The 12,659-nt window shown below is 51.4% G+C and overlaps 1 protein-coding gene across 1 annotated transcript in view; it reads right to left on the reverse strand.

The window, feature by feature from the left end:
- Nucleotides 1-12,355, reverse strand: part of KDM5C (lysine demethylase 5C) — a gene marked incomplete at its 3' end in the record, with an annotated part of 70,289 nt that extends 57,934 nt beyond the window's left edge. The window contains exons 1-2 of the mRNA XM_082264252.1: nucleotides 12,042-12,355; nucleotides 6,880-7,228 (exon numbers count right to left, since the gene is read on the reverse strand). Of these exons, the coding sequence (XP_082120378.1) occupies nucleotides 6,880-7,023 (144 nt within the window). The 5' untranslated portion in view covers nucleotides 7,024-7,228; nucleotides 12,042-12,355. The remainder of the gene's footprint in view (nucleotides 1-6,879; nucleotides 7,229-12,041) is intronic.
- Between the last annotated feature and the right edge of the window lie 304 nt (nucleotides 12,356-12,659).

The following is a 12,659-nucleotide window of genomic DNA, read 5'->3' on the forward strand; positions in this document are numbered from 1 at the left end:
GCTGTGTTCTGAGGCCAAAGAGGATCCCATAGAAGTCTATATGGCTGTGTCCCGAGACAATCCCGTGGAAGTCTATAGCGCTGTGTCCCGAGACAATCCCGTGGAAGTCTATAGCGCTGTGTCCCGAGGGGACCCCCATAGAAGTCTATATGGCTGTGTCCCGAGACAATCCCGTGGAAGTCTATAGCACTGTGTCCCGAGGCTAGAGAGGATCCAATGGAAGTATATAGGGCTGTGTCCTGAGGCCGGAGACCCTACCATAGAAGCCTGGAGGGCGGTGTCCTGAGGCCGGATAGGATCCCATATAAAAGTTTATAGGGCTGTGTTCTGAGGCCAGAGAGGATCCCATAGAAGTCTATATGGCTGTGTCCCGAGACGACCCCATAGAAGTCTATATGGCTGTGTCCCGAGACAATCCCGTGGAAGTCTATAGCGCTGTGTCCCGAGGGGACCCCATAGAAGTCTATAGCGCTGTGTCCCGAGGGGACCCCATAGAAGTCTATAGCGCTGTGTCCCGAGGGGACCCCATAGAAGTCTATAGCGCTGTGTCCCGAGGCTAGAGAGGATCCAATGGAAGTATATAGGGCTGTGTCCTGAGGCCGGAGAAGATACCATAGAAGTCTATAGCGCTGTGTCCTGAGGCGACCCCATAGACATCTATAGAGCTGTGTCCTGAGACCAGAGAAGATCCCACAGAAGTCTATAGGGCTGTGTCCTGAGGCCAGAGAGGATACCATGGAAGTATATAGAGCTATGTCCTGAGGCAACCCTGTAGAAGTCTATAGGGCTGTGTCCTGAAGCCAGAGAGGATCCCACAGAAGTCTATAGGGCTGTGTCCTGAGACCGGAGACCCTACCATAGAAGTCTGGAGGGCGGTGTCCTGAGGCCAGAGAGGATCCCATATAAAAGTCTTTAGGGCTGTGTTCTGAGGCCAGAGAGGATCCCATAGAAGTCTATAGGGCTGTGTCCTGAGGCCAGAGACCCTCCCATAGAAGTCTGGAGGGCGGTGTCCTGAGACCGGAGACCCTACCATAGAAGTCTGGAGGGCGGTGTCCTGAGGCCGGAGACCCTCCCATAGAAGTCTGGAGGGCGGTGTCCTGAGGCCAGAGACCCTCCCATAGAAGTCTGGAGGGCGGTGTCCTGAGGCCAGAGACCCTTCCATAGAAGTCTGGAGGGCGGTGTCCTGAGGCCGGAGACCCTCCCATAGAAGTCTGGAGGGCGGTGTCCTGAGGCCAGAGACCCTCCCATAGAAGTCTGGAGGGCGGTGTCCTGAGGCCAGAGACCCTTCCATAGAAGTCTGGAGGGCGGTGTCCTGAGGCCGGAGACCCTCCCATAGAAGTCTGGAGGGCGGTGTCCTGAGGCCGGAGACCCTCTCTATAGGGCGGTGTCCTGAGACCAGAGAGGATTCCATAGAAGTCTATAGGGCTGTGTCCCGAGGCGACCCCAGAGAAGTCTATAGCGCTGTGTCCCGAGGCCACCCCATAGAAGTCTAAAGGGCTGTGTCCCGAGGCCAGAGAGGATCCCATGGAAGTCTATAGGGCTGTGTCCTGAGGAAACCCCATAGACATCTATAGAGAGCTGTATTCTGAGACCAGAGAGGATCCCATAGAAGTCTATAGGGCTTTGTCCTGAGGCTGGAGACGTTCCCATAGAAGTCAATGGGGCTGTAATGAATGGGTGCGGCCAGGATGTAAACAGCAGAGCAATCAGATAAAGTACGCAACTGTTGAGGGGGAGGGTAGGCGACAAAAGACAAAAAAAAAAAAAGTGCAAGAAGTGTGCTTTGTCTTAAAAAGTATACTTGCCATTTAAAATTTACTAGAATTTAGTCCCAATAACCTTTTACTTAGTAGAAAACAAATATAGAACCTTTACCCCCTTCTCACTGCCCTGGCGTCCCTTTAAGAAGTTCTGAACACCCGGAAGGATCGGCGATCATGTGACCACTGCGATTGGCTGTCGCAGTAATCACAAAATCAGGAGCCGGTCCCGCTGACGTTTCAGCATCGAAACACCCGCCGCCCAGTGTGCGACATGTGGGCGTTAAAGCCCGCCCCTTCACCGTCACACGTTATACATGCAGCAACAGATTAATGTCTTGCTGTGTCTCCCATGCACTCATCCCTTAACTTAGCTGTCTGGTTATGACATCACAGAAAAAGAAAAGAAAAAAAAAAAAAAAAAAAAAAAAAAGCTACTACACCACTTGCCGGGAGCCATCTTATTCGGAAGTTGTGGCGATTAGGAAGTTAGGTCACTGAAGGCTTTTCTGATTGAAAGAAAACTTATAATGCATTTTAACTAAATTTTTTTTCTTCTTATAAGCTTTACATATAGTGTGGTGACTGGTAACACCCCCCCCCCCTCCCCTCCTCCCACCCCCGGGATATTAGGCCTCTGTTTACCCTGGAGACCATTGTCTATGGGACAAAACAGAGACCAGCAAGCAGCCGGAGTTGTCACCAAACAGGAAATGTTGCGGTGATCATCTTAAAGAGGTTGTAAACCCCCCACCTGTAATGTTTGTACCTATAGGTAAGCCTACAATAAGACTTATCTATAGGTACTGTAAATATCTCCTAAATGTGCACCGTTTAGGAGATATTTACTGTATACTGCGCTGATGACATCATCGGCGCATGGGCTCTGAAGGTACGGCCGCCCGTGCCGTTCAGAGCCCAGTGCCGTGACCGCCGGCTCCCGCGCGGTAGTGATGTCACGCGGCTTCGGCCAGTAGCACAGCCGGAGTCCGCAGACCTGGAAGGAAGACGGGCGAAGATGGAAATGCGGCCTCCAGTGGGGGCAACGAGGGCTTCGTTTGGAGGAAAGTGTCGCACAATGCGCTATTATGCATCAATGTGCATGGGCAGGGGGTCTTCAAACTATGGCCCTCAGGAACTACAATTCCCATCATGCCTAGTCATGTCTGTGAATGTCAGAGTTTTACAATGCCTCATGGGAGGTGTAGTTCTGCAACAGCTGGAGGGCCGTAGTTTGAGGATCCCTGTGCTAGATAATCACCGCAACATTTCTTGTTCTGGTGACAACTCCGGCTTTTTGCTGGTCTCTCAGTTTTGTCCCATTGACAATGGTCTCCAGGGTAAGGAAAAAAAAAAAAAAAAAAAAACACTACAGACTAGTGATCGACCAATATCATTTTTTTTTATTGCCGATACCGATATTTTGGTCATCGCGTATCGGCCGATATTTTCGTACATTTAAAACTTTTTTTTTTATTTTTTTACTTGACCGGTACTCTTGTGAAGGTATCTGGGGGGTCTAAACAACCCCAAACTCCTCTCCTCTGCACTTAAAAGCATTCAAAATGCCAAGTTTGGCTGTTTTTGAATGCGTTCGTTTTTTTGAATATGGCAACGAGTACCCGGAAGTGATATCACTTCCGGGTTTTTGCATGGAGACCCGATCAGAGCCAAATGCGGCTTTGATCAGGTCTTCAGCGGCTGTGCAGGCTGGTTGCCTGAGTCTCGGAAAGTGGCGGGAGAGGGGGGGGGGACGTCCCCTCCCGTTCCTTGTAATGACAGCCAAGTAAGCCACATCGGTTGACATTACAAGACAGCCGACCGTCGGCTATGGACGCAGATACCGGGGTGCCTCTAGCTGCAGCCATCACTCCGGTACAGCACTTTCCCGAAATATCGGCAATACCGGTAACCTCCGGGGCCGATTCCGATATATCGGGGAAAGTGCAGATCGGCCCTCGATCTATTGGCTTTGCTGATAATTGGTCGATCCCTACTACAGACTTCCTCTTTAAGCTGGCCATACATAGATCAGAATTCAGTGGGTTCAGCAGGGACCGGTCTAATCTCCATCCAGTGGTTGAACAGAAGTCCATCTACCAATCAAGTTCTGTTTGATCGCCCTGCTGGAAAATTTGCACTTGAACAGTGCTGCAGGCTATAGACAGCAGTGCTGATCTGTGTATTCCCCTGGTAGGAAAATCTCCATGCGGTCAGAAAACAAACGACAGGATATTAAAACCCCCCCCTCCCCGCTGTGTAGATGGGGGTAACCTGGTCAGTTTTTTTTTATTCTAAAAGTCCGACTCATCTATGGCCAACTTAAAAAAATATCGTCCTCACTTTGGAGAGATACTCTTAGCCCTGGCTCACACTGGTGTGACTTGATGGATAAAAGTGACAAGACAAGTCGCATGCTACCGTCAGCTATGGAACCGTTCAAAATCTGTGCGGCTTTATATAAGTTCTTGCACGATTTTATGTGCAACTTGCATTGACGTCCACACAAGAAGTCGCACAGATGTTGGCACGCTGCACTGATCGGAGACTTTGAATTTGCGTTGTAGTGCGATTTCAAAAGCCGCATTCGGTGTGAACCGGGGAAAAAATGCTAGTTCACACTAGCGATTGGGGGCAGTAAAACCCTGCGGTTAAACAGCGGTTTTACTACACCCCAACCACCACCCCTTTAGCTGCAGAAGCAGTGGCCGGGGGTGTACACGGCATGAATCAAACTAGTGCTGCAACTAACGATTAATTTGTCTGTCGACTAATCTATCGATTATTTTTACGATGAGTCGACTAATCTAACGATTATTTTTATTTTTGCTTAACCGTGTTTTTTTGATTAACTAATTAATCCTGTAATTAATACAGACCCCTCAGTAAGGCCCCCTCCCAGTACAGACCCCTCAGTAAGCCCCTCTCCCAGTACAGACCCCTCAGTAAGCCCCCCTCCCAGTACAGACCCCTCAGTAAGCCCCTCTCCCAGTACAGACCCCTCAGTAAGCCCCTCTCCCAGTACAGACCCCTCAGTAAGCCCCCCTCCCAGTACAGACCCCTCAGTAAGCCCCCTCCCAGTACAGACCCCTCAGTAAGCCCCCTCCCAGTACAGACCCCTCAGTAAGCCCCCCTCCCAGGACAGACCCCTCAGTAAGCCCTCCCACCTAGTACAGACTACTTAGTAAGCCCCCCCCTCCCAGTGCAGACCCCTCAGTAAGCCCTCCCACCTAGTACAGTCTGTACTAGGTGGGAGGGCTTACTGAGGGGTCTGTGCTAGGTGGGAGGGCTTACTGGGGGATCTGTACTGGGAGGGGGGCTTACTAAGTGGTCTGTACTGTACAGACCACTTAGTAAGCCCCCCTCCCAGTACAGATCCCCCAGTAAGCCCTCCCACCTAGTACAGACCATTACAAGCCGCCACAGTACAGTACAAGCTGGTGTACCACTGCACATGTGACATCTCCAAGTACCTGGGTGATTGGGGAGGATGGTGAATGTGTTGCGGCAGAAGCTGTGGCGGAGTACGGGGGTGCTGGAGACGGTCAGCGCTCACCTCTTGGCTCAGACATCGGTGTGGACGGAGCCCGGGGGGGGGGGTTTTGGGGATTTCACCCGGCCGGCAATGCTTCAAGCGGCGCCAGGGGGCGTGTGACATCACGCGTTGATGCGTCGACGTGCGTGTAGGTGACGTAGTCGACGCGTCGTGGCAGCCCTAAATCAAACCCCCAACGCTTTTGGTGGATACTACTACCTGCTGCTTGCAACCCTTACAAGTAAATAGGGCAGCTCTGCAACAGTGTGCAGTGCATGAGGTTGCAGCACCCTAGTGTGGGGTGGGGGGAAGGTCCAAGGGGTTAAAGGTTAGTGCACCTTTAAGGTCCGTTCACACATAGGCGGTCGGAATCGAAGTGACTCTGCCTGTGATAACAAAACACGCTGTTAAAATGTAAAAAAAATAAATAAATAGAATCACACATCAGCGTGTTCAGGAGCCATTTATGTCAATGGCACCTAAAAACGTGTTGAGATTCTGCTGTGATTATTGTGCGACACGTCACCCAAATTTCACCCGGAACTTGTTTTGGGCGACACGCGTTACAAGATCTGGGTGCGCCTGAACACGCTGATGTACGATTTGACATTTTAACCGCGCAATTTGAAATTGCAGCAATTCAAAACGCCTGTGTGTGAACATAGCCTTACAGAAAAACCTAGCACTGGACCCCCCCACCTAGCACTGGACCCCCCCACACCCTCCATTTTCCTCTGCACTTACTGCCGGCCACCCTCAGCTGTCAGGGCTCTGCAGCCGATCCACCGCTCATGTGGATGGTGCCAACCAATTGGATTTCATCTGGTCCACCTTAGAAGCACAGAACAGGGAAGAGAGAGTGCGGGGCAGGGGTTCAAATCCCCATCTGAGGATTGCCAGTGGTAAGTACAGTGGGGTCTGTAGTTCCCCTTTACAGCAAGGCTCCACCCCCACTAGTGCGCCTCCTAAGTCGCGCAATTTAGAGCGCAACTTTGATGCAACTTTACACCTCTGGCACTCAAATCGCATCAAAGTAGCGCAAGAACCTTTACTAAGTCGTATAGTTTGGGGCAATCGGGCTGCGACTGGTCATGCGACTATTCATCCAAAGTCGCATTCGCGGGAACAGATCCTAAAGGTGAATTTACATGAAGGAGCCCTCACTTCCTGTTGAATGTCAGGGACAGGAAGCGAAGGGAAATCTCTCACACTGGCACTTTACAAAGTCGTATAGTTTGGGGCAATCAGGCTGCGACTGGTCATGCGACTACGCGTCTTAAGCCGCATCCGCGGGAACAGAGCCTAAAGGTGAATTTACATGAAGGAGCCCTTACTTCCTGTTGAGTGTCAAGAACAGGAAGTGAAGGGAAATCTCTCACACTGGCAAAATAACTGCCGGGATTTGACCATTCCTTGCTCTATCCAAAACGAAAAACAAAATATTCTGGTTGTAGATACACCCCAATACAGCAGAAAACTAAGCGCACACCGCCGGCTAAACAAGCCAATCCAGATGCTTTTAGGCAACTCTGACTGCGTAGTTTAAAATACTTTAATAATTCCTAGACAAGAAAGTTTACTTACTACAGGAGGGCGGATTTTGCATATTCCCGACTTTTCCGCGATGGGTCTGATCCTGGCTATATAGCCCAGAGGGTCGGCAAACTCCTCCCATGTCGGTTCGAAAACAGGGCACTCCGGGGGCGGGATGAACTCATCAGACTCCATGTTTGGGGGGGGGGGGGTGGTTGGGTCACCGATTGCAAGCTGAAGGTGGTTCAATCCAAAAAGGGCGTGGACGTGAATCACATAATCCTCAAGCTAAAAACAAAGCCGCAAATCTCCTCTGTGGATTGGCCGAATGACTGAGACGCCACCAATCGATGTCCTCTCCAGAGATCACAGCTGTGACTTCTCACCGGGAAATTTCTTCCTGTTAAAGGGAGGAGAAAGGAAGACGGTAAACAAGAGGTTGTGTTTCCTGCTATTGAGCAGTCAACTTCCATCTACCTCAGTGCTATTAATACACACAGCCATCCCTGGGTGACTTAAAAGGGTCAGCAAATCAGTAATAAAAACACTTCTAAATGATATTAATCCTAATCAATTATTAATCCTAATCAATACCCATTCTGATGAACCTTTACCCCGGTTCCCTAATACCTGCTGATCCTTCTAGCAGCTTCAGTTCCCTTTCTTATGACGATAATCAGAAGATCAGGTTACTTCCTGGTTTCTCATTGTCAAGCCATCCTGTACACGCCCACAAATATTCAGAAGACACGCCTCTAGCAGGAGGATGGTGATTCATAAACAAAGGCGTCCCAAGTGTTGCTCTGAGGCTCCGCCCACAGCCCTTGCAACTAGAAGCAGACATGGCGGCCACATGATCAGGCATAATGATCAGGTGACTTCCTGGTCTCATTGTCAAGCCATCCTGTACACGCCCACAAATATTCAGAAGACACGCCTCTAGCAGGAGGATGGTGATTCATAAACAAAGGCATCCCAAGTGTCGCTCTGAGGCTCCGCCCACAACCCCAGCAGCTACAAGCACATACATGGCGGTCACATGATCACACAATGAACAACGTAAAGATCAGGTGACTTCCTGGTTTCTCATTGTCAAGCCATCCTGTACACGCCCACATATATTTAGAAGACACGCCTCCCATCCCACCACTAGCAGGAGGATGGTGCTGCATAGACAAAAGGCGTCCCAAGTGTCGCTCTGAGGCTCCGCCCACAGCCCCCGCAACTAGAAGCACAGACATGGAGGTCACATGATCACGTATAATGATCAGGTGACTTCATGGTTTCCCCTTGTCAAGCCATACTGTACACACCCACATATATTTAGAAGACACACCTCCTATCCCACCACTTGCAGGAGGATGGTGGTGCATAGAGAGAGGCGTCCCAAGTGTCACTCTGAGGCTCCGCCCACAGCCCTTGCAACTAGAAGCACAGACATGGCGGTCACATGATCAACCTAATTATCAGATGACTTCCTGGTTTCTCATTGTCAAGCAGTCCTGTACACGCCCACAAATATTCAGAAGACACGCCTCCCATCCCACCTCTCGCAGGAGGATGGCGGTACGTCTAAGTGCCGCTCTGAGGCTCCGCCCACAGCCCTTGCAACTAGAAGCACAGACATGGCGGTCACATGATCATGCATAATCAAGGTCATGATCAGGTGACTTCCTGGTTTCTCACCCTGTACACGCCCACAAATTCATAAGACACACCTCCCATTGCACCTCTAGCAGGAGGATGGCGGTACGTACAGAGAGGCGTCTAAGTATCGCTCTGGGACTCCGCCCTCAGCCAGGAGGTGCAGACATGGTGGTCACATGATCAACATAATTATCACGTGACTTCCTGGATTTTCATCGTCAAGTCGTCCTGTACACACCCACAAATATTCAGAAGACACGCCTCCAATCCCACCTCTAGCAGAAGGATGGCGGTGCATACAAAAAGGCATCCAGTTGCCGCTCTGAGGCTCCGCCTACAGCTATTGAAGCTAGAAGTGCAGACATGGCGGTCACATGACCACTAGATGAGGACTAGATATTTTTGGACCTGGTATATAGAATGCTTAGCCAATGGGTAAAAACGACCCCCACCCCCCCCCCTTTCACTGTGTAATTATTCCTAATCCCCCCTTTAATACTCTGATGCAATCCGCCTCTGCACCCAGGGCCCCTGCTGTCTTCTTTATTTGCCACATCAGGGGGGTAGCTAGCTTATGGGTTTGTGCAGCCAATGACGACATCATCAGGGGTCGGGTGCAAGAACCAGGAATAGACAACCAACCCCCTGATGATGTATATTGGTGCATGGACAGTAGAGTACCCGGAGGTACCTGAGACTGGCTGCCCACAGAGTAGTAAAGCTGGTATAGATTAGGTTGGTTGCCGATAAGATGGTAAAGACGGGACTGGTCAACTATAAACCCCATAAAAACGGGACTGGTCATTGACAGAGAAAACGGTATGGCTGGTATACAAAGGAACCAATCTTGATCAGCCTTACTAACAAACAGTAAGGCCGATACGTAGGGAGCCGGTTACCAAGAGGGGACGGTAAGGCCGGCACAGACAGAACCGGTTACCAGGAGGGGATGGTAAGGCCAGTATAGGTGGGATTGGTTACCAGTCGACGATGGTAAGGCCAGTGCAGATGGGACTGGTGACCAATAGGCGATGGGAAGGCCAGTATAAGGGGGACTGGTTGTCGATAAGAGACGGTAACATAGGGACGGGTTGTTGCTGGTGATGGGAACGAGGAGACTGGATGCCAATAGAGACAGTATGCCGATAACGATGGGAATAACCACCAATAGAGACAGTAAGCCAATGATGATGATGGTAGTGGTTGCCAATAGAGATGGTAGGCCAGTTATAACAGGACTGGTTAACAATAGAGAACACAAAGGCCAGTAGCGATGGGACTGGTTCTGAACAGTGATGGTAATAACTATGGGAATGGTCGCCGATAAGAGAATGCACACCAATAATAATGGGACTGGCTGCCAACACAGAGACGGTAGGCTGGTAATGACAGGACTGACTGCCGAAAGACGGGACTGGTTACCAATAGACGACGATAAGGCCAGTATAGGTGGGACTGGGTGTTAAGAGACGGTAACAATGAGACTGGTTGTTGCTGGTGATGGAGCAATGGGACTGGATGCCTATAGAGTGGGCCGGTAATGATGGGAATAGTCACCACTAGATGGCAAGCCAATAATGATTGGACTGGTCACCAATTGCGATGGTAGGGCAAGGATGGGACTGGTTACCAACAGAGGACACGAAGGCCATGACGAAACTGGTTGCCAATAGACGCTGGTAAAGATGGAACTGGTAGTCGATTGAGACGGTAAGCCAACAACAATGGGACTGGTTACCAATAGATGACACAAAGGCTGGTAATAATGGAACTGGTTACAGATTAGGACGGGAGGCCAATAACGATGGGAATGATTCCTAATAGACGTCAGTAACGATGGGACTGGTTTTTAATAGAAGACAGGAAGGTTGGAGGTTGGTAACGACTAGACTGGTTGCCTGGTTAACGAGAGATGGTAAGCCAATGACGATGGTACTGGTTACCAATACAGGACACGAAGGAGGCTAATAGTGGGACTGGTTGCTGATTGACACGGTAGGCCAATAACAATTCCCCAATAGATGCCGGTAACGTCGGGACACGTCGTCGGTAGACTCCGGTAATGATGGGACAGGTCGCCGGTATAAAATGGTAAACCAATAATGATGGGACTGGTTACCAACAGAGGACACGAAAGCCGGTGACAATGGGACTGGTGGCCAATAGAGGACACAAATCCCAGCAGCGATGGGACTGGTCGACAGTAGACGGCGGTAAACCAATATTGACTGGGCTGGTTACTGATAGAGGACACGAAGGCCGGTAGATGCCGGTAACGAAGGCCGGTAGATGCCAGTAACATGGGGACTGGTCGCCGGAAGACGCCGGTAACGTGGGGACTAGTCGCCAATAGAGAAGGTAAGCCAATGACAGGACTGGTTACTGATAGAGGACACGAAGGCCGGTAACATGGGAACTGGTTGCTGGCAATGATGGAACTGGTCACCGGTAGAAGTCGGCAATGATGGGACTGGTCGCCAGCAACAATAGGACTGGTCGCCAATAGAGGACACAAAGGCCAGTAGCGATGGGACTGGTCGCTGGTGGAAGTCGGCAACGATGGGACTCGTCGCCAATAGAGGACACGAAGGCCAGTAGCGATGGGACTGGTCGCTGGTGGAAGTTGGCAACGATGGGACTTGTCGACAATAGAGGACACGAAGGCCAGTAGCGATGGGACTGGTCGTTGGTGGAAGTCGGCAACGATGGGACTCGTCGACAGTAGAGGACACGAAGGTCAGTAGCGAAGGGACTGGTCACCAGTAGACGTCGGCTATGATTGGACTGGTCGCCGCCAATGATGGGACTGGTTGCCGATAGAGGACACAAAGGCCAGTAGTGATGGGACTGGTCGCCGGTAGACATCGGCAACGATGGGACGGGTCGCCGGTAGACATCGGCAACGATGGGACTGGTCGCCGGTAGAGGACACGAAGGCCAGTAGCGATGGGACCGGTCGCATGCAGACATCGGCAACGATGGGACTGATCGCCGATAGAGGGCAAGAAGGCCAACAACGATGGGACTGGTCGCCGGTAGACATCGGCAACGATGGGACTGGTCCCCGGTAGAGGACACAAAGGCCAGTAGCGATGGGACCGGTCGCATGTAGACATCGGCAACGATGGGACTGGTCACCGGTAGACATCGGCAACGATGAGACTGGTCACCGGTAGACATCGGCAACGATGAGACTGGTCGCCGGTAGAGGACACAAAGGCCAACAGCGGTTGAATTGGTGGCTGGTAGACATTGGCAACGATGGGACTGGTGGCCAGTAGACGTCGGCAATGGTGGGACTGGTTGCCGGCAACAATGAATTGGTCACGGATAGAGACGTTACGTATTCTTCCTCAGCAGTCAGTGACCCTATTTGGGGTAAAGCCAATAATAAACACCCCTCCCCCACCAGATTTGGCCCCTGGGGGCAGGACTTGGTCCCTGGCCTGGTGTGGCCCCTCACCCCCCAGAGGTCAGCTCTCCCCTGAGCTCCTCCTCACAGGGGCCCCAGTCAGGACCAGAGAGGGGCCCCCAGAACCCCTCACCCTCCTGCGGGAATACTCCACCTTCTTATTGTTGTTTTGCTCCTTCACAGTCGCTTCTCCCCCTCACTCACCGCAGCCGCCATCTTGAAGACGCATTACCGGCCTCCTTCCGCGCCCCCTCTGGTGACCCCGCCCTTTATCAGGCCACCAGCGGCTCCTCGGCACCCGCGGGCTTCCCGGTGGGCAGTGAGAGGCGGAAGGAGAGGCTTTCCGCGGGGCTGAGAAGCGGTGAAACGCCCGGGCGCGCTCCTCCGCGCCGATCACGTCAATGAGTCCCCTTGGCGGAGGGATCTATCAGCACACAGCGACCCGGCCGGGAAGGGAGCCGGACTTGATATTCCCATCAAGTCGCACGTTTAAAGGGCCAGTCTGCGCATGCGTGGCCACACAGGAAGCGGGGGTGGAGGGGAGGGGGGAATACCTCCTGCGTGACGTCAGTGAAACCCGGAAGTATCTGCGCACGTTGGAAAACAATGTTTAAAGGGACAGAACAAGTGCAAAGTGCAACCAGAATGAATATCACCATTTCTTTACCCCAGGGCGATTTTTTGTATTTTATTTTTTTTGCACACTGGGTACATTTTTAATTTTATTTTTTGATCGTTGAGGTCATTTTTTATTTTTTGCGCACAAGAACAG

The sequence above is a fragment of the Pelophylax lessonae genome (assembly GCF_965119305.1).
Source record: "Pelophylax lessonae genome assembly, chromosome: 7".
NCBI lineage: Eukaryota > Metazoa > Chordata > Amphibia > Anura > Ranidae > Pelophylax > Pelophylax lessonae.